A 24,212-nucleotide genomic window follows, 5' to 3' on the forward strand; every position below is an offset into this window, starting at 1 on the left:
TATGACTAGATTCAGTCCATTTAAGTCTCTAGTTGGGAGGAGGGTTCAGCAACAGGAAAGATAATGAGAAATTATTATTAAAAAAAATTTTTTAAGGAGAACAATATAGTAAACCTCAATATGTAACATCAAGTAAGGTAACTCCTCTTGAAGCTTACTTATTTATAAAAAAGTGGACTTGTGTTTACCAGCTACCAACCAGTCTGTGCAACTGTCTGCTAAAATGTTTTTTAACAGTGTGGAATTTTTTTACTACTCAAAAATCTAACTTTAAAATATGTAGAGGTTTTTTGTTTTTTTTTTTGTTGTTGTTGTTGTTGTTGTTGTTGTTGTTGTTTTAAATAATGAACTCTCCCTTGACTCTGTGCCTTTCCTCTCCCTACCATCAGAACTTAAGGATGGAAACTTAAGAAGCCCTGGGTCAGAGTACAGTATTTAGATATTTTACTCATCAGAAATTATTGTAAATTATTGAATACTTATTAGATCCATCTAAAATAAATTAATATTCTTAAATTGAACTTGGTTTAAAAGCAGCCTGAATTAGTTTTAAAAAATTAAATTCTAGATTTCTGTATAATTTTAATACTTGTAAGTGTATAGATGAATTGAAATTAATTTATTCCAGTTTGTTACCCATTTTAGGGTTTTCTTAGCAAAAGATAGTGCAATGGTTTGCCATTTCCTTCTATAGATCATTTTATAGATGAGGTAATTAAACAAGGTTAAGTGACTTGTCCAGGGTCACACAGCTAGTATATAAGGCCAGATTTTTAACTCAGGAAAATAAGTTTTCTTGACTCCAAGCCTAGCACTATATCATTGTGCCACTCAGCTACCGAATATGGAAGTAAATTGTCATTATTATTGTGTAATTAGTAATTATTAACTTATTTGTAATAATTTCCTAGGTAAATTAAGAATTCTAAAGCAATTATAAGTTTATATACTATAATTTGGAACATAGAATAAGTGCTTCTAGCCAATTTTTTTACGTATTGATTTTCCTCACTTTTTGTTTAAATAAGGACCTATTTATAGAATTAAACTTTTCTTATTAATAAAAAATATCATTATAACTTTTCTTTGTAGTATAAAGCCAGATGACCCTTTGATGGAGTCACTTTAAATTAAGAATTTAACATGCATGAATTAATAACTTTTTAATGAATAAAGTTAAACATTTACTCTGCAAAAGTTATATCCCACTACCTCAGCATGTAATATTCAATTCCCATCAATGCCATCTCTTTCTCTGCTATTCTTCTTTCAATAAGTTTTCTATGCCAAATTCTCCCATTATATTTAAAATCTTCCTCTGGTTCTTCTAATCTTTTGGCTACACCAGCATACTACTCTTGTCTATTCATGTTTTTGTCTTCCATTTTTGATAAACAATACGCTTCATTTGGAAGTGTAAGACATCTTACATTGTCTGTGACAATGTATTTTTCTTTCACATATTATAAAAGTCATGATAATGTGTGCAGCCTAAGTGTGCCACCATGACCCTTTATGCTTTGAAATTATTTATAGTTTTGATTCTTCTAAGAACTTAGTGTATTCTCATAACACCGCTTGGAGAATATTGTTGTTGAAAAGACATGCTTTTGCTAGAGGGACTAGTCTAGCACCATTAAAAACACCGCACAAGGATCCAAATAAAGCTGAACCTAATTTTTTCCTCTTACTGAATTATGGGCCAGCTTACTGGCTTTATACAAGTCAATAAAATTTATAGCCTATACATATTTTAGACTACTGATCTATTTGTGTAAACATTATTCATTTTTTCTCTTTATTTTTTCAGTATATGATAGTTAAGTCTCTTATTGATATTGATTTTGAACAAGCTTTGTGGTGATTTGATGATCATTGCAAATATTACAGTGTTAATTAACCACCATTTGGAGTTTTGGGGGGAATTGTGCCACCAGTAGGGAAACTGAAGAATTAAAAAAAAAAAAAATTCTTCTTGTGGCCCATAAGACAAACAAAAAGGGATCTAGATTTATAAGAGATAAAGGTAAGGAGGGAACATTCCAGTTGGAAATGAAATTTTGAGTATGTGGAACATCAAGAGGGCCAGTTTGGCTGGAACACTTGAAGAGAGAGCCTAAAGCCAGAAAGCCTATAAATGTTGAAAGGGATATTACTGACTTTCACAACTAATAGATTTAATGACTCTTAAACAATATTAATCTGGTTCTTTTCCATTTCATAGGATTTTGAATTAATAAAACATTAAAAACTTGTTTACAAATAAAAATTACAACTCATTTACTCAGATTCTCTTCTATCTGAGAGTGCCAACTAAGACTTAGATTATGGGGTCATGTGATTTATAAATTAGGAGAAAAAAATCTTTAAAATCATCATGTCCACCCCCACCCCCCTTTATGGATGATTAACTGATTCATAAATAAAATAGGTCACTTCCCTCAAGATCCTATAAGTAATTAGCAAAACCAGAAGTTTAATGTAGGTCTTTCTAATTTCTAAGCCCCATTATAAACTCTTCTATCCTCTACAACCTCCTCAGTCTGCCCTCTGTTAGATTTAACATTTGGATCAGAATAATTCCAAGTAGCAGAATTACAGAATGGTATTCCATGAGCTTAAATTTCTAGCATGAATGATTGAAGTTACATGTAAAATCAAAGCTTCGTGTCATAACTGTTAATTGTTATTATCTTAGAAACATATTTTATCTGTCTGAAGATGTTATTCTTGTTGAAGGATGAGAGATTGGACTTCATGATCCCTCAAGATCCTTTCCATACTATGAGTCAGATAAATGAGGAATAGTACATTCGTATAATGTATCATTAGAAGTAAACTTGAGCAATATTCCATAATGCAGAAAAAATATAATCATCCAAAAAGAAGGAAAGAGCATATACCTAATGATCTCTTGCTAGCACTTAAAATAATCTTCTAGTGCAAAAAATGATATCAACTTAGAGATTTTGTTGAGGAAACCTGGGCTCAGAAATAGAAGTACTTCATTTTTGAGAGATTTATATGATAGGTTCGGAAAGCATTCAACCTTTTAAGACCATTAGAAAACAGGAAAGGAAGAATGTCAGCTATTTATTGTGAACGTGTGTTAAATACAATAATATGTGATAATAAAACAGAAATATTTAATAACTATCCTTTGAATTGTAAGGCAATAAAATTGCTTTTTGTATTTTACTATCACTTACCAACATTAATTTTACAAAATAAAATTGGTAAAATTATTTTTTTTAATATCTGTGATCATTAGGGATAGAATTTCCAAGGTAGAAAATAACTTGGTGATCTGCAAATCCTACATCAACTAACATTTATTAATTACCTGTCTGTCATGTCTGTGTTGCTGTGCTTTGTTTTAAGGATATAAAGACAGAGATGATACAATGTAAGAAGCTTACATTACACATAAGGGGTTATTTATATATATATATATATATATGTATATATATATATATATATATATATATATATTTATATCCATATAAGTATATTTAAGATATATACACAGTAATTTTAAGATGGAGAGTTGGTAGGTGTTTAAGAAACGCTTGATTGATGATTAATTTTCCTTTTTATAGTATTGATCTGTTCCATAAAACATTAAAATGTTTTAAAATTATTAGTTATCTATAATAATGGAGAAAATCATTTTAAGTATTCATTTTAACTTGTTCTACCCACCAAATATTACATCACTGCATTGTAATATATTCCAATTAATAATTTGAATTTTCTTTTCCTTCCTCTTCTAATAATATGATAATGTTACCAATTTCCCTTCCTCTAAAAATAATATGATAGCTAAATATCAGAAATACAGTTAGGAATAAAACGAAATAAAGTATGCATAATTTGTAATTTAGAAAGTCATCATTGTAATGGTATTTGGGAAGCGTAACCTGTGATTTTACCTGTTTTAAATTGAAAATATTTTAATCTTACTTAATTCATTGCTGTTTTTACTGCTTGACAAATTTATGTAAATTTTCCAATTTTTAAGGTCAATTACTTTATACAAATCAAATTCATTATTCTTCATAGATTTCTTGAAGACAGAAAGAAAACATTATCAGAGACCTTGTCTAGATTAAATAAATTCAGACTTGATTACAAAGAAAAAAGGTTTCTGGATTCTTAAAAAAAAAAAAAAAAAAAACCTCAATTTTATTGTTGTTGAACTTGAGAGGTACATAGCTGCAAGCAGTAAATCAGCCATGTTTCTGGTTTAGTTCTGATCTAGTTTAGCTGAACCAATGGACAGGGAGAAAAAGAATTTTTAAAATGTCTGTAATCCAGTTAGGTCCAGATAGCCTGACAGAATTAATGCTATTATAATTAGATAGTAAACAACTCTGGTAAAAAGCCCTAGAAAAATAACTCCAAAAAGATCATAAGAGTTGTAGATTCAGAGGCAAAATAATGACCTGGGAAATTCCATTAAATTAACAGACATTTTTAAGCAGTTATGTGTCATGCGCTATACTGACGGCTGTGTATATTATTGTTGGTTGGTTGGTTTTAATAGTCCTTCCCCTCAAGAAGCTCAAGTTCTAATGGAAAAAACAAAACATGTAAATGAGTAGTTACATAAAGGTAATCTTGTGTTCTTTATGTTCCCAAACAACTACTATAATTTATTGATTAAAGATTAAATTAACTAGTTTCCTGTTAAATATATGTTTAAACATATTAATCAATATTACAAATATTACTTCTATTGAAAATAATGTAACTCAGTTATAATAACTGGAAAGGAACTTAGAGATCAAGTCCTAATTTTAGAGATGAAAGTCAGAGATGTTAAGCAACCTTAGTTGTGTAGTTTCAGAACTATAGCTCAAACTACCTTTTTTTTTCCCCCACCTCCAAGTTCAGGTCTATTTCTATTCATAGTTTTGTTTATTTTAATAAAGGTTAGTAATAAAATTGGTTTACTAATAAAATTCATTGCTCATTCTTTTAATTAGAAAATGTAGAAGTCATTTTAAAAGTGAAACCACTTAATTATGGGGAAATGGAAATTAAGGACACCTGGTTATAAAAATTTTCTTAAACAAAAAAGAAAAATGGTGAGAAATACTCAATTAGGACATTGCATTTTGTGATATTATGATTAGAGATTTTCTTTAGAAGAATAGTACTAGTCATTCAGCCACATCATCACAGTTTTATTAAACCCAAAGGCTACATAGCTTACTCTCACCTTCAAAAGCTTTTCATTATGGAGGTTGTTATGACCAGATTAACAAAGAATTGATTTTATGCTACATCCATTAGGACATAGAATGTGTTTTTCTGTTTGGAACCCTTCATAATAATGGGATGTCATAGATTTACAAGATTTATATAACAAAATCCTAGATTTGAAATGGGTTTTTACTGGTCAGTTGCCCCAAATAACTCTCTTACCTCTGATTTAGTTTCTTCCCTTCTACACCAGTCCTGAAAAAAAGGACCACTCTCGGAACATCTCCACTTAATGAATAGCAACTGTTCAGTAATGAAAACTGTTTCAGGCCTTCTTTGTTCTCCTTTGAGGACATAGTGTTATAATAGGAAAAACTGAACTGAACATCCATATCATATCATTAAATGCTATTTCCAAGTTTAATAGTTCTTTTTTTTTTTCTTTTCTGCTTTAGAATAGTTTTTTATAAGAGCTTTGCTCTTCCTTACTAGCTTACTTTTTGCCTTGGACCATGTCACTTTACCTTTCTTCAGCCCAGCTTTAACTATAAGATTATTGCAATATTTCTAACCAGTTTGGATCAGGCACCTTTATTTTTCCTCATTTAAAAAAAATGAGATATGAGAGGTGTCCATTAAATAGAGATATTAACATATTTTATTGTCAATAATAGGTTCTTTTTCTCTTCACCACATACAACATATGTTTGGCTTGCAAGTTTATATCTTGAAAGAAATGCCTCTTTGTTTAATAGACATTGAAAGTCTATGAAATGAAATGCTGCAAAAGCAATTCAGACAGAACTGACAGGTACAAGAATGGGGCTCAGCTGTTCTAAGCTTCCAGACTTGATGACAGTCTTGCAATAAATAATCAGAAACTGGGTGAAATGATAGCAAATGTCAGTTTAAAGTTTTCACTTGTCAAAACTAAGATTGTCTTATCACTAAACTGTTACCAGACCAAATTATGCTACTTTTATCCTTGAATTTTGGGGGAGGGGTGAGAGGAGGCAAAGTTTCCCCTTTTTATGTTCTCTATTAAATGAGTCCAAAGATGGAAATTTTCAATATAAATCTACGTTACTTCACAGTCAGTTGCTTGAAATGTTTAATAAAGGAGGCTTGGTTTAGCCAAAAAGCAATTGTTGTATTCCCATGTGTTTATTATTCTCAGCACCTGTCATTTACTGTACAGTGTTAAACAATCAAGAGTCGTTTCCAGAGAGACAGATTTTACCTTCATTGTTATGAGTAGGTTACCTCATTTGATCTGAAGGACAAAGATAAAATTCTCAAGAACACTAAAGCTTTATCCAAAGAGCCCTTATGATGAAAGTGTTACATTTTGCTAGGAAGACAGGTTCATTTTCTCTAATACTAGGTTTTCAGGTAGCATTTCCTAAATTGTTTTGTTTTTTTTTTTTTTTTAAAGCACAGTGCCTTCTAATTTTAACTGTTTTGTGACCAAACACTTTTTTTGGTGACATGTTTATGTTTTAATGGACAATACAAAATTTTTTTTAAACATTAAGGGGAAAAGATCACTCTAATAATCCTTCCTTTAATATCTAGAATTACAAAACAATTCATAAGGAATCATTTTATATTAGACATGTAATGAGATGGAAACTAAAGTCAGTTTAAAGTTTTCCTTTGTCAAAACTAAGATTATTTTATTATCATATTAAGATACTTTTAATTCCCTAGTTCAGAGGTTAGTATTAGAATGACAGCAAGCCTCCATTTTTATTCTGGCCTGTGTAATAGACAATCCCAAAGGGAAATTTTCTTTCTTTACTCATAATCATATGAGGATAAATCCTACAGTTTCCTGGTCTTTTTGACTTGGAATAGATCACCTCTAGCACCTTGAATGTAGTAGGCAGCTAATGTTCAATCAATATATTTCTTTTCTGAGTTTCAAAGTCCTATGATAATCTTATGTAAAGTAGATCTATGATCTTCCTTGATTTTCCTTTCAGAATTTTCTCATCATATTTGCCTGGAGCACTTAATCCAGATCTCTGCTTAGTCTCCATCGCATACAATTTTAGATGGTATTTGTCTGTGCCTGTCATATTTCCCAGAACAAGTCATCATCTTAATAACAGTGACTGTCACTTTTTTTAATCTTTGTATGCATAGTACTGTCTTTGCAAATAATGATCATGTAAATGTTACATGATTTGAAGCTAATGAGAAAGGTATTTTAGTATAGAGGAAAGATAAGACTAAGAAGACAGAGGGACCCTGATGGAAATCCTGCTTTGGACTCTTCAGTTTTCTGACAGCAGAGAGTATCAGTTTCCTTCTGTGTAAAATAAAATAACAACATAATAATCCGAAGTCTTACTATGAGACTAAAATAAGCTGATATTTAGAAAACATTTTGCAAATCTTAAAATGCTATACAAAACCCAATTAAATCTAGTGTTTTCTTCCATTTTTTTTCATATTCTGCTCCACTTGCTCCCCTTTCCCAAGTTTCCTATAAGAAGTCATTCATTCAGCAAATATTCTAGCCCTGCTTTGTGTAGTGCTCTGTGTCAGGATAGCATCAGACACAGAAATAAGTCCAACAGGGTTCCTGTTCTGAGAATTTAGAATCTAATTGTATATTTAATGTTTGAACAAAGAGTAATAGATTGTGGCTATATATAGTTAGAATAATGTTACTTGATCTTGAGAAATTGAAATAAAAATTTGTGTTTATTTCCATAAAACAGGAAAAAAATAACAAATGCAAGATATTATTACCTTTAAAGTTAAGTAAAGGGATTTAAAAAACACTGGGAAAGTAGGTGAGTGAAATTACTAGTTATCAATGATAAATAGAAATTACAATTACAAAGATGATCATGTAATGATACCTTGCCTATATGTTTATAATGTTTAACATAAATTTGATCTTTTGCTCTAAACAATTCTGTGTTTTGAATATATATGTATATATACATGTATAAATATATATGTATACGTGTGTGTATATTTACATATATATAACAAACTTTGTGCACAATTTCATCATCTGCAAAAGGTAAAATACACTACCCCCTTGTTTTCCTAAAGTTAGAAATATAAGGTTTCCAGTGATAATATTATAAAGTTAGGTTATATCAGTTAAATAATACCCACCCATACCTTTTATTGGTTTAAATCTCATGCTGTATGACATTTTACTACTTATGAGATCTTCTGAAGAAAGTAAAATGACTACAAAATAAAACTGAGATTACTAAAATGGTATTAGCTGATAAAGCAGGCTTCTGGAATCCCCTTAGTCCTGAGGACTAACCCCACCATCTTTCCAGACTCCATCTCAAATTCCCTCATCTCAAAAATGGTCATAGCAATCCTTGAACTATCTGCCTCAGGAGAACAGTAGAAGAAAGCACTTTCTAAACTGTAGAACACTGTATAAACATTAATTCATGGTATCCTTTGTACTTAAAACTCAGTCCATTTGTGAAATGTCTACTGTATATATAGCACTGTAGTAAGAACTATGGATTACATAGGTAATAGGTACATCTCTATATAGGTAGAGATTTCCTACTAGGGATGTTGGTTACCTAAACTAGCAAAACTTGGAAGTTTGCAGTAAAATATTGTTTAAGAAATTCAGGGAAAACCCATACTATGTCTTCTTATACTCCAGAAATGCACAGTGTTAAAAGATCCCCTGAACTTACCTTTTTGAGTTGCTTTATTTTTCCAGAAATAATATTTTGAAAGTTCTGAATGTGTCGAGGATGAAACAACCCCCTCCCCCCAATGCATAAGATGACCTGATTTGTTATTTGTATCGCAAGATTACCATTGAATTTTGGGGAGGCAAGACAGGTGGCTTTTGGCTTTGTGCTTGGGGAGGAGTTGCTGCACCTCTCCTTCCATGCTGTGCCTCTGTCCCTTTTCTCCTCGTGTTGTACTGCCATAAAGACACACAGTCTGTAAAGATCAGAATCTCTGGCCTCCACATGCAGGTCATGTCTCGTGGAATAAACCTGGGCTGCACATCAGCCTTGGGGTGTGAGGGTCCGAGAAGGCAGGCATCCCCTGCAGGCCCCAGTACAAGGGGCCTACAGACCACAGATGTCTGGGGAGGTCAGCAATCTGCCAGGCACTGGATCCCTGCCTTAGAAGTGTAGAGTGGAGGTTCTCAGAGTCTGCTGGAGCAATGGTGACTGGGCCACATGGAGCTGCTTGGCCTGGCCCAGCCATCCCCCAGCTCCACCACAAGGTGTTTAGACGTCGTTGTTATTTGTCCTTTGTCCTCAGAGAAGACCAGGGCATTGGATGTGACACCATGACCTGCAAGCAGATTAGATTAGAGAGAGGGAGTGGGCAAAGTCGTCCGCCCCATTTTCCCCTCCACAGCATCCAGGTCTAGATATAGATCAAAAAGAGTGGAGATCACCCTGGATGCAGGGGGAGTCCTGGGCCTTTTAAAGGAACGTCCTCAGCAGGTCTCAGTGTGACTGCAGCCTCCTTCATTCAGTGATTAAAGCCAGGTAGTAATTGAGGCAAAGAAATTCCTCTTTCTCCTGGTCCAAAAATCTAAATAAATGATGAATGAATGAATGAATGACTCTGGGGTGGGAAAACCACTGGGTTTCTGACCACAGGAGAAAGGACTACTATTTACATTCAATCTGAATCATATCAGGACCTAAACAGTGACATGAGGTGGGGGGATTAGATTTTTGGACGAGGTGAAAGGATTTTTTGCCTTAATTGTTACCTGGCCTTAATCACTGAATGGGTGAGACCCCAATCAAATTGATACCTGTTGAAAGCCTCTCTGCTTTTAAACACTAGAGGAGACCTTGAATATGTAGAAATGAAAAACTCAAAGTTGGGCAAGGGGAATTATAAAGGCCAGAAGGCTGAAACTCAGTGGATAAATAAGTCAGGCAAATGTGGACAACTAGAAGACACCAAACTGAAATCAATGACTCTTTGAGACAGCTATAAATATTAGAAGAAAATTAAAAGATTAATAAGCCAAAAAAAATGCAAGGTTCTCAAAATCAAAAACAACTGATCAAATAAAGGTAATTTTAAAATCATTGTAGACCATAATCACATACCAAAAAGAGCCTGGGTAGTATATTTCATGAAATTATAAATAAAAACTACCCAGATTTGTTAGAACCTGAAGGCAAAAGTAAAGAGAGAATCTAAGAAAACCACAATCCAAAGATCCCATGTCAAGAGAGATTTAAAAAAATATATTTTTTTATGTTGCAATTATAACAAGGAACTACAGACAGGATCACACAATGTATAGCAGTATTTTTCTAAAAAACTGAAGATGTTTCAATATTCCAATAGACTTAACAATCAATAATAAATCTTATAGGAGGGGTGGGGGGAAAGATACAGACTTTTAATAGTATTAAAGAATTTAATTCTTTCAAAAATTTTTAAAGAAAAGACCAAAGATGGTCATAATCTCTGCAGTCTGTAAGAATCATAAAAGGTAAATATATTTAATATATTTGAGAATTAAAATGGTAGGTGAGGGAGGATATGTTTTCTTACATTATGATAGGGAGCAAAGAAATGTGTGTCCCTTCAAAATCAAAAACTCTTCAAATATTATTGAAGGAATTAAATAGGAAAAAATAATTTTTCCTAATGCTTTTAAAAGAAAAAGAGGAAGGAAAATAAAAGTAGTAAAGAAAGAAGGGACTTGGTCTTTTTCATAATTAGGATGCCAGAGAAAATATACAAAGAGATGGGTAGAAAGGATATAAAGTGGACCAAAGAGTATTGAAACACACATACACACACACACATGCAGGAATTTGGTGTCAAAACATCAAATTCTAGGGGGAAAAGAGAGTAGGCAGGAGGTGGATGAGAAGGAATGTAACACAAGGGAGAAAATAGGCACAAACTATGCAAACATCCTGATCCAAAAGAGGGGAAAGGAAAAGAACTATATAAAGGGATGCCCTGGATGACCTCCTGGGCAGTTGAGAAAGAGTTGAACAAATTGTAGCATATAAATATAATGGAATTATAATGAAATAATGACAAGGATAATTTTGGAAAATCCTAGGTAGTATGAACTGATTCAAAATGAATAACCAGAAAAGCAATGTATACAAGGATAGCATGGTAAAGAAGGAAAGAAAAAAACAAAACTTCACAATACTCAAGAATTCTGATCAGTCCTTCCACCAACCATATTTTCAGAGTAAAGGGGATGGATGCAAGATGCAGAGATACACAATTTAGACAGTATCATGGATTTATTTTGCTTGAAAAGATAAAAATCTTCTCTTTTTTAATTAATGGCTGGAGAAGGAAGAGAGGCAGTATGGGAAGTAGGCAGTGTGTATTAGAAAGACCATTGGAACTTTAAGTCAGAAGAAGGTCAGAAGGAAGCACAAGCAGAATAGTTTTGGGGGGAAATATTTAGAATTTATTATGTATTTCATGAAAAAAGTAAGCACACAATGAAGAGTTGCAGTTTTATATAGAGTATCATAATGTTTTCTGTAATTGTAGGTAGAAATATTCTTTTTTGATGTCAAGTTTTGAATTTCAAAATAGTTTTTTTTAATCATATAAACAGTTTTTTTCATTCAAAAGTAGTATAGTTGGTAGGAAAGTAAAATAAAAAAAAATTTATAAACCCATAGTTTATTAGATTACCATGTGTAAGTCTATAATTTCTGTTTACTCTTAGGAACATGTGAGGATCCTACATCTTAATGTTTACACTCCCCTGCAAACTTCACTGTAATTTGCTGGTTGATATATGCCATGGAGAGAATTTTCAGGCTTTAAAATATGTTTGATTATAAAAATTTCATGTTAAAAAAGCATTTGTCATTGTTCCTCTAATATGTTTTTCCCCCACTTTTTTCCTTTCTTAGAAATGCTAATCTCTCACTAATAATCATTTTTATTTTGCTATCACTGTATTTCCCTCATATTCTCAGACAAATAGTGAAATATAACAGAGCACAAGATTGCATTTGCTCTAAAAAAAAGTCTCAAACTAAGAATGATGTAACTGCATAGCACTTCTATGACAAATGTATTTCTAAAAGGACGTGAGGATTAGTGTATTACATGCCTATGCAATGGACATCCTGCTTTGCCTATCCCTAATTCTGGTTTTGATCTACACCTGCAGAAGAAGTCAGACAACTCATTCTGTGAATATTTTTTGTTAAGATTTATTTGATTAGATTTGGGAGAATGAAAAAAGTAGAGTTTAGTATTACCCAGGTCTTCGTGCTCTAGTGTAGATACTCTCTCTCATATGAGCTAGGGAAACCCTTCACCCTTTTTTAAAAAAATCAGTCTCCTCTATAATCTGAGTTTCTATTGAGTCAGAGTAAATAATTTGCTATACTTAAACATTCTATAAAACAATTTTTACTTATTTTGAACTTTGTTCTTTTTATGTGTGTGCTTTGTTTTGTTTTTGTTTAATACAGTGGTGCTGATTACTATGATTATGGGCATGGACTTAGTGAAGAGACTTATGATTCATATGGTGAGTAACTTGACAAGATGGAACTATGAGTAGAAAAGGAAAAGAGAGTAAAAGCAGACTATTTTCTAAGAGCAAATCTCTAAAACCTGCATTAAAATAAAAAGCAGAGTCTCCTATGAATTTATTTATACTTACCTAGATATTTTCACAGAGCCCTTTAATATTAAAAAAATGACAAAATCTGTGCTAGGTTGTATATGAAATTCTAGCTCATAAAATTCTATAAATGTAGAAATAAAATTTCTTCTTTTGATGACATAAAGATGTATAATAGTATAGATCCTTTGAAGTGTCCTTGCCCCCTCAATAATAAAAGTGAAATGATGATACTGAGTTGAAAGTATCTATGTTCCTTTTTTGTTATGAGCTAGATTGGGGGGGGGGCGTGTATTGTGTGTGTGTATAGATATAGATAAGAGATATATGCAGGTAGATGGGTATGTCCATTTATTTCCTGTTATAGATTTTTTAAAAAAGCACACTGGTAATCATCAAATGTCTCAAATTCATTTAGAAAGATAGTAGGCTTAAGGATATAGACATACTGATGTAGAAACAACTAAACCCATGGTAAAAGTATAATAATGGTGGAGATTACATCTCAGAACCATCTGTAAGTGTAGCAATGACAGGTTTAATTAAAATAATCTGTACTTACAGCAGAATGCCCATTAAAAAAACACCTTTTCTTAAAAGATGAATTTTAAATCTTTGGCTAAAGATCAGAGGACAATGAAGTCTTCAATTAGTTGAGAAGTTCTAAAGCCCATGATTTTCTGGTAAGCAGTACAAATGAATCAGGATTGCAGCTAATGGATGTTATGACATTTTTCTGAACATAACTGGAAAACCATTTTCTGGTGTTCCTTTTGAAGTGCATTTTGTTATATCTCCTGCCTGAAGCAATGATGACCTCAACTAGGATTTTTGTTTGTCGTAACAAACACTTATAAAAATACATTGGTTTGCTGAATGCTGTCTACTTAAATTGATGCAAGTTAACTTGAGGGGACGTAGCTGATTGCATGTTTGTATCAAAAGAAGAGGTCATTCTAAGCATTTTTCCCTTACAGCTTTTTAAATTGGTCTCTGTGGACAGCATAGCTTTTAAATTGCTGTATGTTGCAGCACAGAAGTTAACTCTTTGATGCACAAATCTGAGATTCACTAAGGAAATTGTTGAAAGAGCTGTGGTTCACAAACAATTCGTTGGCAAAGCCATCAATAAGTCTATTACACTTAGTATCAGAAGGTATAAAATATACAGCATCTCATTAACCACATGAATTCCTTCCAGTATAACTTTGTTCTTCATATTTATCTACAAAAAGATTCATTAAAAATACTATATTCCTTCTTCACAGATTACCTGACCATATTCTTTTATTTTTTTTGCCCATGAGTTGAAATAGAATTTGTTTTTTCCCCTACAATATATTCCCTTTATAAAGATAATGCCAGTGTTTAGAGACCTGGCAAAAGTTTAATTCTTAACATTTAGACTCCTCTTAAATGAGTATCTATGAGTAAGAGTATAGTTGTAGAATTAGTTGGAAAAGGTTTTGTTGTTATTTGGGTATAGGGTTTTTGTATTTTTTGGTTTATGCTTTTTTTTTGTTTGGGGTTTTTTTTTGTGAATACTTAAAGTTCTGGTTACTGCAGCTGTGGATCATCATAGTATGGTAGTAAAGATACTCCCAGTCAGGGGAGTTGTTTGTAAGGCCCAGCATTGTCACAGCCTTATTACATATATGTATGGATGTATAGATGTATATGTAGAAACATACACAGAGAAGTAATTCCCCCCCATTCTGAACTTCACCTTCCTTATCTGTCAAATCAGAACATGATGAGCTTGTAAAGTCCCTTCCAGCTCTAATATCTGTTATTTTATTTACATTGAAATTTTGTTTGTAATAAATTGACATGGAATTTCTAAGCAAACATTTATTTAGCACTATGCTGGGTGTTAACAGAGATCAAAAGATAAAATTATTGCTCCTAGGAATTCCTTCTAGTACCCTGGTACAAGTTATACACAAAAGACTGTCATACTGTCATGCATTCCTCCCTTCTTCCCTTCTTCCCTCCCTCTCTCCCTTCCATCCTTAGTAAACTCCTATGGGCAACATACTGCATTGGGTGTTCTACGTAATGACCACAGTAATTAAATACTTCCCACTTTCAAAGGAGTTTATACTCCTCATGGTCAAAAATATGTACATACATACATGCTCATGTACATGTGTATACATCCACATATAATGGTCAGCAATGTTACGGGTTACAAGAACTTTACAAATGTTAATTGGTTTCATCCACATAACAACACTATGAAATGCTGTTATTATCCCCACTTTCAGTTAAAAAAAAACCTGATGTTGAGAGAGGTATAATGTCCAGGGGTTATACCAGTTAGTAAGTGTAATTCAGGATTCAAACTCAGATCTTCTTGATTTCCAAGCCCTTTACTCTGTCCACATATGTATTTCAATAAAAATCTTACAGAAACAAAATTAAAAAAAAAAACAAAACACCCATAATATCCTGTCACAGCAGGGGCTAACAACAGGCAAACAGGAAAGTAATCATGGTGATGGTGGCACTGAGCCTTGAAGAAAGGCAGGGGATGACTGAGAAGAGAGTGTGCCCTGAGACCAGAAAATGGGACTGTCCACTTAACTATCCAAGACAGGCACCAACCAGAAGGTTTATTACCAGAAAAGAGAATTATGCAAGAGGGGCATTAGAACCAATCTAAATAGAAGCAATAGCATTTGAATTGGGCCTTAAAGGACAGATTTACTCTTCAATAAAAAGACACATTCAAGGTGACAGTTATCCACTGATTCAATGCTAAGTTAGACTCTGAAATATTAAACTATACTAGCATCAATAGCAATGATCTAATTATGATTAATCTTACCTTTTTTAGGACAAGAAGAGTGGACTAATTCAAGACATAAGACACCTTCATCAAGGACAACAAAGGGAATCTACAGAGACCAGCCATACGCCAGATACTGATTGTACTGTCTGATGTTGTGAAATATCCAATCTCCACCAGTCCTGTATACTGTTCAAAGTAATTTTTTTCTATGAACAATCCCTTTTTAATAAATCAAAGCGCTTAAAATCTGAATGGATGGACTGAACTTAAATTACTTTGTTGAAACAACAAACTGGGCAGAAAGACATGTAAAATAAGGAACTTTGTTATTGCCAGTCTGTATATGAAAAATAGGAGATCAAAAGAAAAAAATAACCTTTGATTAACTAGTGTTAAACAAAAATTAGGTTTACTAAACATGTTAATCCATTCTCTTAACATAAGCCTCACCTTTCCTTTTAAAGGTTGTCCACAGAATTTAGTTCTTTCAACCATATGCTAGTTTTTTCTCTTGCAAAGATGTGTAAAAAGGGAAGCCAATTACAAATGCAAATAATGTGGTATTCTTTTGTAACTCAAGTCTTGAAATGTTCTGTAGTGTTAAGCAAAGTCTCTTCTTGCTTGATACTAAATAAACTTTTGAAAGAAAAGCCTTGTTGTGTGAGCTAATAGTTTTTTTCTTATTAAAAAAAAACCTTCATAAATAGTAGTAAACAGGGAAAAACATCCTTTAACCATGATTGTCATAAAAGGGTCACACTAAACATTGTACACCGTTTAAAAAATGGTATAAAAATTAAATGTACAGTCATATTCACAGTAGATTTAAATGCTGTTTAAAGACTCCAAATGCTATTGCTCTGCCTGAGTGCCATATTAAAACCAAATCTTGTTTAAAACTGGTTTTAAAATAACTACTGAATTTTCTGAAAAAGATGTGATTAGTTTTCATCTTGTTGAGCATTTTTTCACTAGTGCAACTTTGGAATTTTTATGAGACTTTTGGTACCTTAATGAACACCTCGCTCCGTGCTGGAAGTAATAAACACAAAGCTATTAAAGACATTCTGACTTGACTAATTGAGGTCGCTTTCGTCAGAGGCTGAGGATGTGTAACCCTTAAAACGGTCTTCATTTTCAAAGGTAAATAAATCAAATCAGATTTTAATCTCACTTAATTTATCTTAATATAACTAATAAAACCAGGAAGAATACAACTTAGAAACTTTTATGATCCATTTTAGAAAGGCTTGAAGTTCACCTAAATTATCATTTTAAAAAGTTTAATTTGTTTTAGTAATCTAAAAAGCCTTAGTTGAGTCCATTTAATTGGGGCAGATTATTCCCTATTAAAAAAATGTAAAACCTCATAACTAGTAATTTGTAATACATTATTTGTTCATAAATTTTAGTAACTAAGGGCAGTACTTAAAAATTACAGCTGTTTGACTTTTTTTTTCCTTTATTCATTCAGTTTGTCTTTTTTTTTTTTTGCTGTAGATTTACAACACAGAATGTTTAAATTTTATTTTCCTTTGTTTCTTTATTCTGTTTAATTAAAAATGTCTTTTCTTTTGTCAGGAAATGCCAACCATCTTGAGGAGTAAGAAGAATCCTTCGCAAACCTGATGAAAACAATGGTACGTAATCTGTTTGTTCCCAATGTTTTTGACACTTAATGGAAGATGAATATAATTTCATGCTCATCTAAAGCCGGGTGGAAAATTTCCCATGATGTTTTCTTATTATCAAGGCTAGTGATTATGGCAAATTAACTCCTAAGGTCATAAAGAGAGCTTCTGAAATGTAAACAAGTCAGGGTTAGCAAGTATTATTATAATCTCTACTGATGGAAGTTTCATCCACCCTAAAAAAAATAGTTTTTATTTTGGTCAGAGTTACAATTTAATAGGTTTTAGTATTAAATATCTAAATATCTCCAAGGGAAAGATACTGTTAATGTTGATTTCATTTTCTTCCATATGCATATACTTTTTAGGAGCACCAAATTACTACCTTGTTGGGCTTTTACAGTTCTAATAAGACTAAAAATGATTTACAAAATAACACAAAATAATTTAAAGTTTTCAAAACACTTTATATCTTACTGCATTTATCTTCAAAATATTGCAATCACATTTTAAAGGTATGATTTTATAGCACTGACGAACAATTTAAAATAATTTCATTAAATACAGCTAATTTGTTCATCAGGAACTCAGAATGTTTTTATGCTGTGTACAATCCATACAAAGTGTCACAGTATTTACAACAATATCATTAGGGAGAAAAAAAAGGCGAACTGGAGTGGGTCTAAAGTAAAATGACAAAGATAATGAGAACTAAAGATACAAAATAGGGGCTGAAGGAACTCGGGTTATTTCACCTAGAGAAGAGAAGATAGGGTAGGAGATGGGGGAAAAAAAAGCAATAAAAAGAATGAAAATTTATACTATGTGCCAGGCACTGTACTAAATGTCTCATAATTATTTGTGAAATTCATTTGATCATCACAACAACATTGTGTAAGCTAGATCCCATTATTCTTTTTTACAGTTGAACACAGACATGTTAAGTGACCTGTCATACAGATAGTAAATTTCTGATGCCACATTTGGACTTAGATCTTTTCTGATTCCAGGCCCAGGGCTTTATCCACTGAAGAAGCTATGTTTTACTTGATTCCAACTTGTAAAAGCTTTCATTTGTATGCTGACAATGAAAGCTCTTTCAAAGTAACATGAGATATTTTAGGAGGTGGTGAGTTCCTTACTATACATGATGATGGAAGAGTCTAAATGACTATTTATCAGGGAATTCCTATTCAGGTACAAGTCCACTGAGATCATTTCCCAGTTCTGAGATTTTGTTGAGAACATGTATAGTCATGAAATTTCATATTGTAACAGATCCTGTTGATTATCCTTCATCTTCAAAGAGAATCAGTGTCATTATGGGATGAAATCTGGAATTGCAGATGAAATGGATGTAAATGAGGCAAAGTTGCTTAGTCTCACTCTTACGTCATCAAAGTCCAGTGACAAGACAAAAGTCAGGATGATGGAGCAGCTGAATGGCACAGTGCTTTGAGCACTGACTTCAGAGTCAGGAGGATCTCAGTTCAGATCAAGGGTCAGACATTTAATAAATACTAGCTGTGTGACTCTGGGCAAGATACTTAACCCTCATTGCCTCACCAAAACAAAACAAAAAACTATCTTTGGTTTCTGGCCAAGATTTTTTTAAATTATTTACTTTATTTGTTTTTTTTTTTTTCACAATACTGTTCTATCTTCCTAAATACATGTAAAGATAGTTTACAACATATACTTCTGTAAGAGCTCATGTTGCAAACTTTTTCTCCCTCCTTTTTTCACCTCATTCCCCAAGAGGTAAACAATATGGAATAGGTTATACATGTATGATCCTCTTAAACATATTTCCATATTTGTCATGTTGTCCATGAAAAATCAGACCAAAAGGGAAAAAATCCATGAAAGAAAAAGCAATCAAAAAAAGGTAAAAATCCTGTGCTTCATGCAGTCTTCATAATATCTTTCTTAATGTGAATGGCATTTTCCATCCCAAGTCTATTGGAATCTCTTGGATCACAACATTTCTGAGAAGGTCTAAGTCTCTCACAATTGATTATCACATCTTGCTGTTATTGTGTACTATGTTCCCTTGGTTCTGCTCACTTCACTCAACATTATTTCGTGTAAATCTGAAAAGACTTTTCTGAAATCAGCCTGCACATTATTTATTATAGAACAATAATATTCTATTACATTCATATACCATAACTTATTCAGCCAATCCCCAATTGATAGGCATCCACTCAATTTCCAATTTTTTGCCACTTCAAAAAGAACTGCTGCAAATATTTTTTGTACTTGTGAATCATTTTCCCTCTTTTATGATCTCTTAGGGATAGAGTATATGTACTGTTTTATAGCCCTTTGGACATACTCTCTTGAGAATGGTTAGATCAGTTCACATTTCCATTAATTGTACGTTAATTTCTCAATTTCCCCACATCACTTCCAACATTTATCATTTTTCTTTTCTATCAATCAGTTAATTTGATAGGGGGGAGGTGGTACCTCCGAATTGTTTTAACTTGCATTTCTCTAATCAGTAGAGTGCTTTAGATCATTTTTTCATGATTATAGATAGCCTTGATTTCTTCATCTATAATTTTCTTGTTCATATCTTTCAAAAATGTATCAATTGCAGTGACTCATTTTTACAACTTTGAGATCCCTATATAAGAAACATTCTGTAAAAACTATTTTCCTTAGTTTTTTGTTTTCCTTCTAATCTTAGCTGATTTGGTTTTATGTTCAAATTGTTAATTTAATTACCCATTTTGTAATTTTCTCTGTCTCTTGTCATAAATTCTTCCCTTATCCACAGATGTGACAATTAAACTATTCCATCCTCCCTTAATTTGCTTAGGTATCACCTTTTTTTGTCTAACTCATTTTGACCTTATCTTTATATATGATATGTGATGTTAGTCTATTCATAATTTCTGATAAACTGCTTTCCAGTTTTCCTAGCAGTTTTTGTCAAATATCCCCAAAATATCCCTTGCCCGAAAAGCTGGTATCATGGAATTTATTTAACACTATGTTACTGTGATCATTACCCACTCTTTATTGTGTGGGGTGTTTGGGGGGTGTGAGGGAAACTAGCCCCTCTGGTATGAGGGCTTGCTTAGCCATTTGCAGGGCTGCTCATGCACCTTTGGTATCTACCTGGTTCTCAGTCCTCACCATGGACTACAGGAAGCTGTAGTGTAGTGTGCACAGTGACCATACCCTGGTAAACAGTTTTGACAGGCTAAACTATGTTGAGGATAACTCATGGGCCTCCAGTTATTGAAGAGTTAGGGAAATGGCTCCCTAGGCAGTGGAAGCCTTTCCTGGCAGATTGGGCAGAAGGTAGCCATGAAGGTGGCTGAAACACGGAGCACGTGGTCAGACATGGAATATGCCGAGGCTGTGGGCTGTGTCCTGGGCCTTGGCCAGCCCTGACTTTTGTCTTGTTTCTGAACTTCAGTGCCTGAGAGAGCTACTGAGGCTGAGCCTTGGGCAGCCCTACCTCCCTTAATTCACCTCATCCCTAAGTCGGGACCTCTTGGAAAACAGAGGACATACAACAAGAGGGTGTGCTCTGTCAGTTGCATTGCTCCACTTAATGTCTTTTAGATTGTTTTGATGATTATGCCTTCTTTATACTAGTTTGAGATCTAGTTTGGCAAAGTCAATTTCCCTCACGATTTTGTTTTTCATTAATTCCCTTGATATTCTTGACCTTTTGTTCTTCCAAATAAATTGTTATTATATTTTCTAGTTCAGTACAAATAATCTTTGATAGTTTGATTGGTATGGCATTAAATGAGTAAATAATTTAAATAGAATTGTCTTGTTTATTTTATTGGCTTAGCATACCCACAAGCAATTAATATTTTTCCAGTGTAGATCTGATTTTACTTGCATGAAAAATGTTTTGTTATTGTGTTGAGACAGTTCTGGCTTTCTCTTGGCAGATAGACTCCCAAATGTTTTATATTATATCCAGTAATTTTAAATGAAATTTCTCTTACTATCTCTTGCTGCTGGAATTTCTTGGTAATATAGAGAAATTATGATGATTTGTGTGAGTTTATTTTATATCCTCCAACTTTGCTAGTTATTATTTCAACTAATTATTTTAGTAGATTTTCAACAACTTAAGTAGTATCCTCTGCAGAGATTGATAATTAAGTTTTCTTATTGCCTATCCTAATTGCTTGGGGTTTTTTTTATTTTTTTATTTCTATGTCTAGCATTTCTAGTACAATATTGAATAATAATAGTGATAATAGGCATCTTTGCTTTATGAACCTGGATCTTATTGGGAAGACTTTTAGCCAACCTCTATTACAGATAATGTTTATTAAGATAGTTTTAGATAAATTCTACTTACATTTTAAGGAAAGTTCCATTCAATACTAAGCTCCCAAGTGTTTTTTTTTTCCTTAATAGAAATGAATGTTGTTTTGTCAAGACCTTTTTTTGTTTTTTAAAAATGTTTTCCATATTGCATATAAAGACAATTTTAATGTTCCATTTTTAAAATTCCAATTTTAAAATTATTTTCTTCTCATGTATTCCTCCCTCCACTTGGAGATGGTATGCAATTTGATATAGATTATACATATGGAAACCATTTTCATATTAGTCAATGTTGTGAAAGGGGACATGGACCAAAGGAAAAAAAAAACTTTAACAAAGAAAATGAAAAATAGTAGCATTTGTTGTCTTATCTCTTCCTTCTCTGGTTGTGGAAAGCATTTTCATCATGAATCCTTTGGGATTGTTTTGGATCATTCTGTTGCGGAAAGTACATAAATCACTCACAATCGATCACTCTCCAATATTGATTGCTATTACTGTGTACTATATGCCTTCCTGATTCTGCTCACTTCACTTTGCATCAATTCATATCTTTCCCATTTTTTTTTTGAAATCTCTTATACCAAAATAGGGTTTTATTGCAATCATATACTTCAAGATCTCCAGATATTTCCTACTTGATGGGAATTTCAGTTTCCAATTCTTTGCCACTATAGAAAGAGTGACTATATTTTTAGACAAATAGGTCCTTTTCTCTTTATTTTTAAAAATCTCTTGGGTATGGACCTGACAGTCGTATTGAAGGATCAAATGTTTCAAACAGTTTTTTAACCTTTTGGGCTTAGTTGCAAATTACTCTCCAAAAATGGTTCATAACACCACTGATGTTATTGTCCCAATTGTCCTGCCAAAAGCCTTTTCTGCATCTTTGAGATAGTCATGATTTGGAGGGCTTTATTATTGATATGGTAAATTATACTGATAGTTTTCCTAATAGTGAATCCACCCCTATATTCCTCATATAAATCCTAACTGATCATAGTGTTTGATCTTTGTAATATATTGCTGTAATCACTTTGCTAATATTTAAGTCTTTATCTTTTCATGTCATTTTATTGATAATGAATATAATTTTTATTACAACATGATCTGAATAGGATATATTTAAAATTTCAGCTTTTCTGCATTTGATTGTATAGTTTTTAATGTCTTAAGTTAAGACACGGTCAGTTTTTTATGGTAAGTGACATATACAGCTGAGAAAAGGATATATTCCTTTCTTTTCCCCTTCAGTTTTCTTCAGAGGTCTATCATATCTAACTTTTCTAAAATTCTATTTATCTTCTTTATTTCATTCTGAGAAGGGAAAGTTGAAGTCACCTACTATAGTGTAATTTTATTGTCTTATTTCCTGTTTTAACTCATTTAACTTTTTAAGAATTTGGATGCTATATCATTTGTTGTATATATGTCTTAGTATTGCTATTATTACTTCATTGTCTTAGCAAAATGTAACTTCCTTGCTCATCTCTTTTGATTTATTCTATTCTTGATTTTGCTTTATCGGGAATCCTGATTGCTACCTCTGCTTTTAATGGATAATAGCATAACAGATTATGTTCCAATCCCTTATTTTACTCAGTGTGTGTCTCTGCTTCAGACGTTTCTTGTAAATAATATAATGTGGGATATTCTGGTTTTTAGGCCACTCTAATATCTGCTTCCACATTATGGGTTAGTTTTTTCCATTCACATTTATCCTTCTAATTATTAACTCTTTTTTTTCTGTCTCTGTTTTTGTCTCTCCCTGTATCTGTCTGTCTTTATCTTCTTTATCTGCTGTATCTTCTATGAGTCTCACCCCTTTTCTTATCTCTCTTTTCATCTCTCCTACTTTCCTATAGAGTAAGATAAATTTATCTACCCAACTGAATGTGTATATTATTTCATATTTCATCCAGTTCCAATGAGAGGAAGCATTAAATTTTGCCTGCTACCACCACTCCATCTTGTACTCTAGTATAAAAGCTCTTTCATATATCTTTTATGTGAGGTAATTTGACCCATTTTACCTCTCCCTTCCCCTTTCTCCAAATGCAAACCTTTATCATCCCATAATTTTGGGATTTTGGGCTATGATCCCAACATATTCAACTTATAACCATGCCCTCTAATTATACTTCTAACTATTCAAAAATGATAAAATTACATAGGAGTTGCAAGTATCACTTTACATAATAAAGTAAACAAGTTAAACATTGAATCCTTAGTAATTTTTTTCTTTTTTTCTTTTTTCCTTGCCTTCTTTTTCCTTAGGTTTATCTGTTTTTTATCTCTTGCATTTTAAAATCATATTTTTTGTTCAGGTCTGGTATTTTCATCAAGAATACTTAAACATTCTCAATTTCATTAAATATTCATTTTCCCCTGAAAGATTATGTTCAGTTTTGCTCTGTAGACATTCTTGTTTGTAGTTTTAGCTCCTTTGGGATGTTATGTTATGTTATATTATGTTACATTATATTATATTTATATTATATTATATTATATTATATTATATTATATTATATTATATTATATTATATTATATTATATTATATTATATTATACTATACTATACTATACTATACTATATTATATTATACTATATTATATTATATTATACTATATTATATTATATATGTGATCC

The 24,212-nt window shown here is 32.3% G+C and overlaps 1 protein-coding gene across 3 annotated transcripts in view; it reads left to right on the plus strand.

The window, feature by feature from the left end:
- KHDRBS3 (KH RNA binding domain containing, signal transduction associated 3) overlaps positions 1 to 24,212 on the plus strand; it is a 260,581-nt gene that overhangs the window by 223,552 nt on the left and 12,817 nt on the right. Inside the window, exons 8-10 of one of the 3 annotated variants that reach the window (XR_004231106.1) lie at positions 12,672 to 12,730; positions 15,666 to 15,815; positions 17,202 to 17,260. Coding sequence is in view for 1 of the 3 variants with exons in the window: in XM_031947233.1 (XP_031803093.1) it covers positions 12,672 to 12,730; positions 15,666 to 15,757 (151 nt within the window). In the remaining 2 variants the exon portion in view is untranslated. Of the gene's footprint in view, positions 1 to 12,671; positions 12,731 to 15,665; positions 16,266 to 17,201; positions 17,261 to 24,212 lie in introns of those variants that run through there. The other 2 variants (XR_004231107.1, XM_031947233.1) reach the window with 2 other exon arrangements.

The sequence above is a fragment of the Sarcophilus harrisii genome, chromosome 1 (genome assembly GCF_902635505.1).
Source record: "Sarcophilus harrisii chromosome 1, mSarHar1.11, whole genome shotgun sequence".
NCBI lineage: Eukaryota > Metazoa > Chordata > Mammalia > Dasyuromorphia > Dasyuridae > Sarcophilus > Sarcophilus harrisii.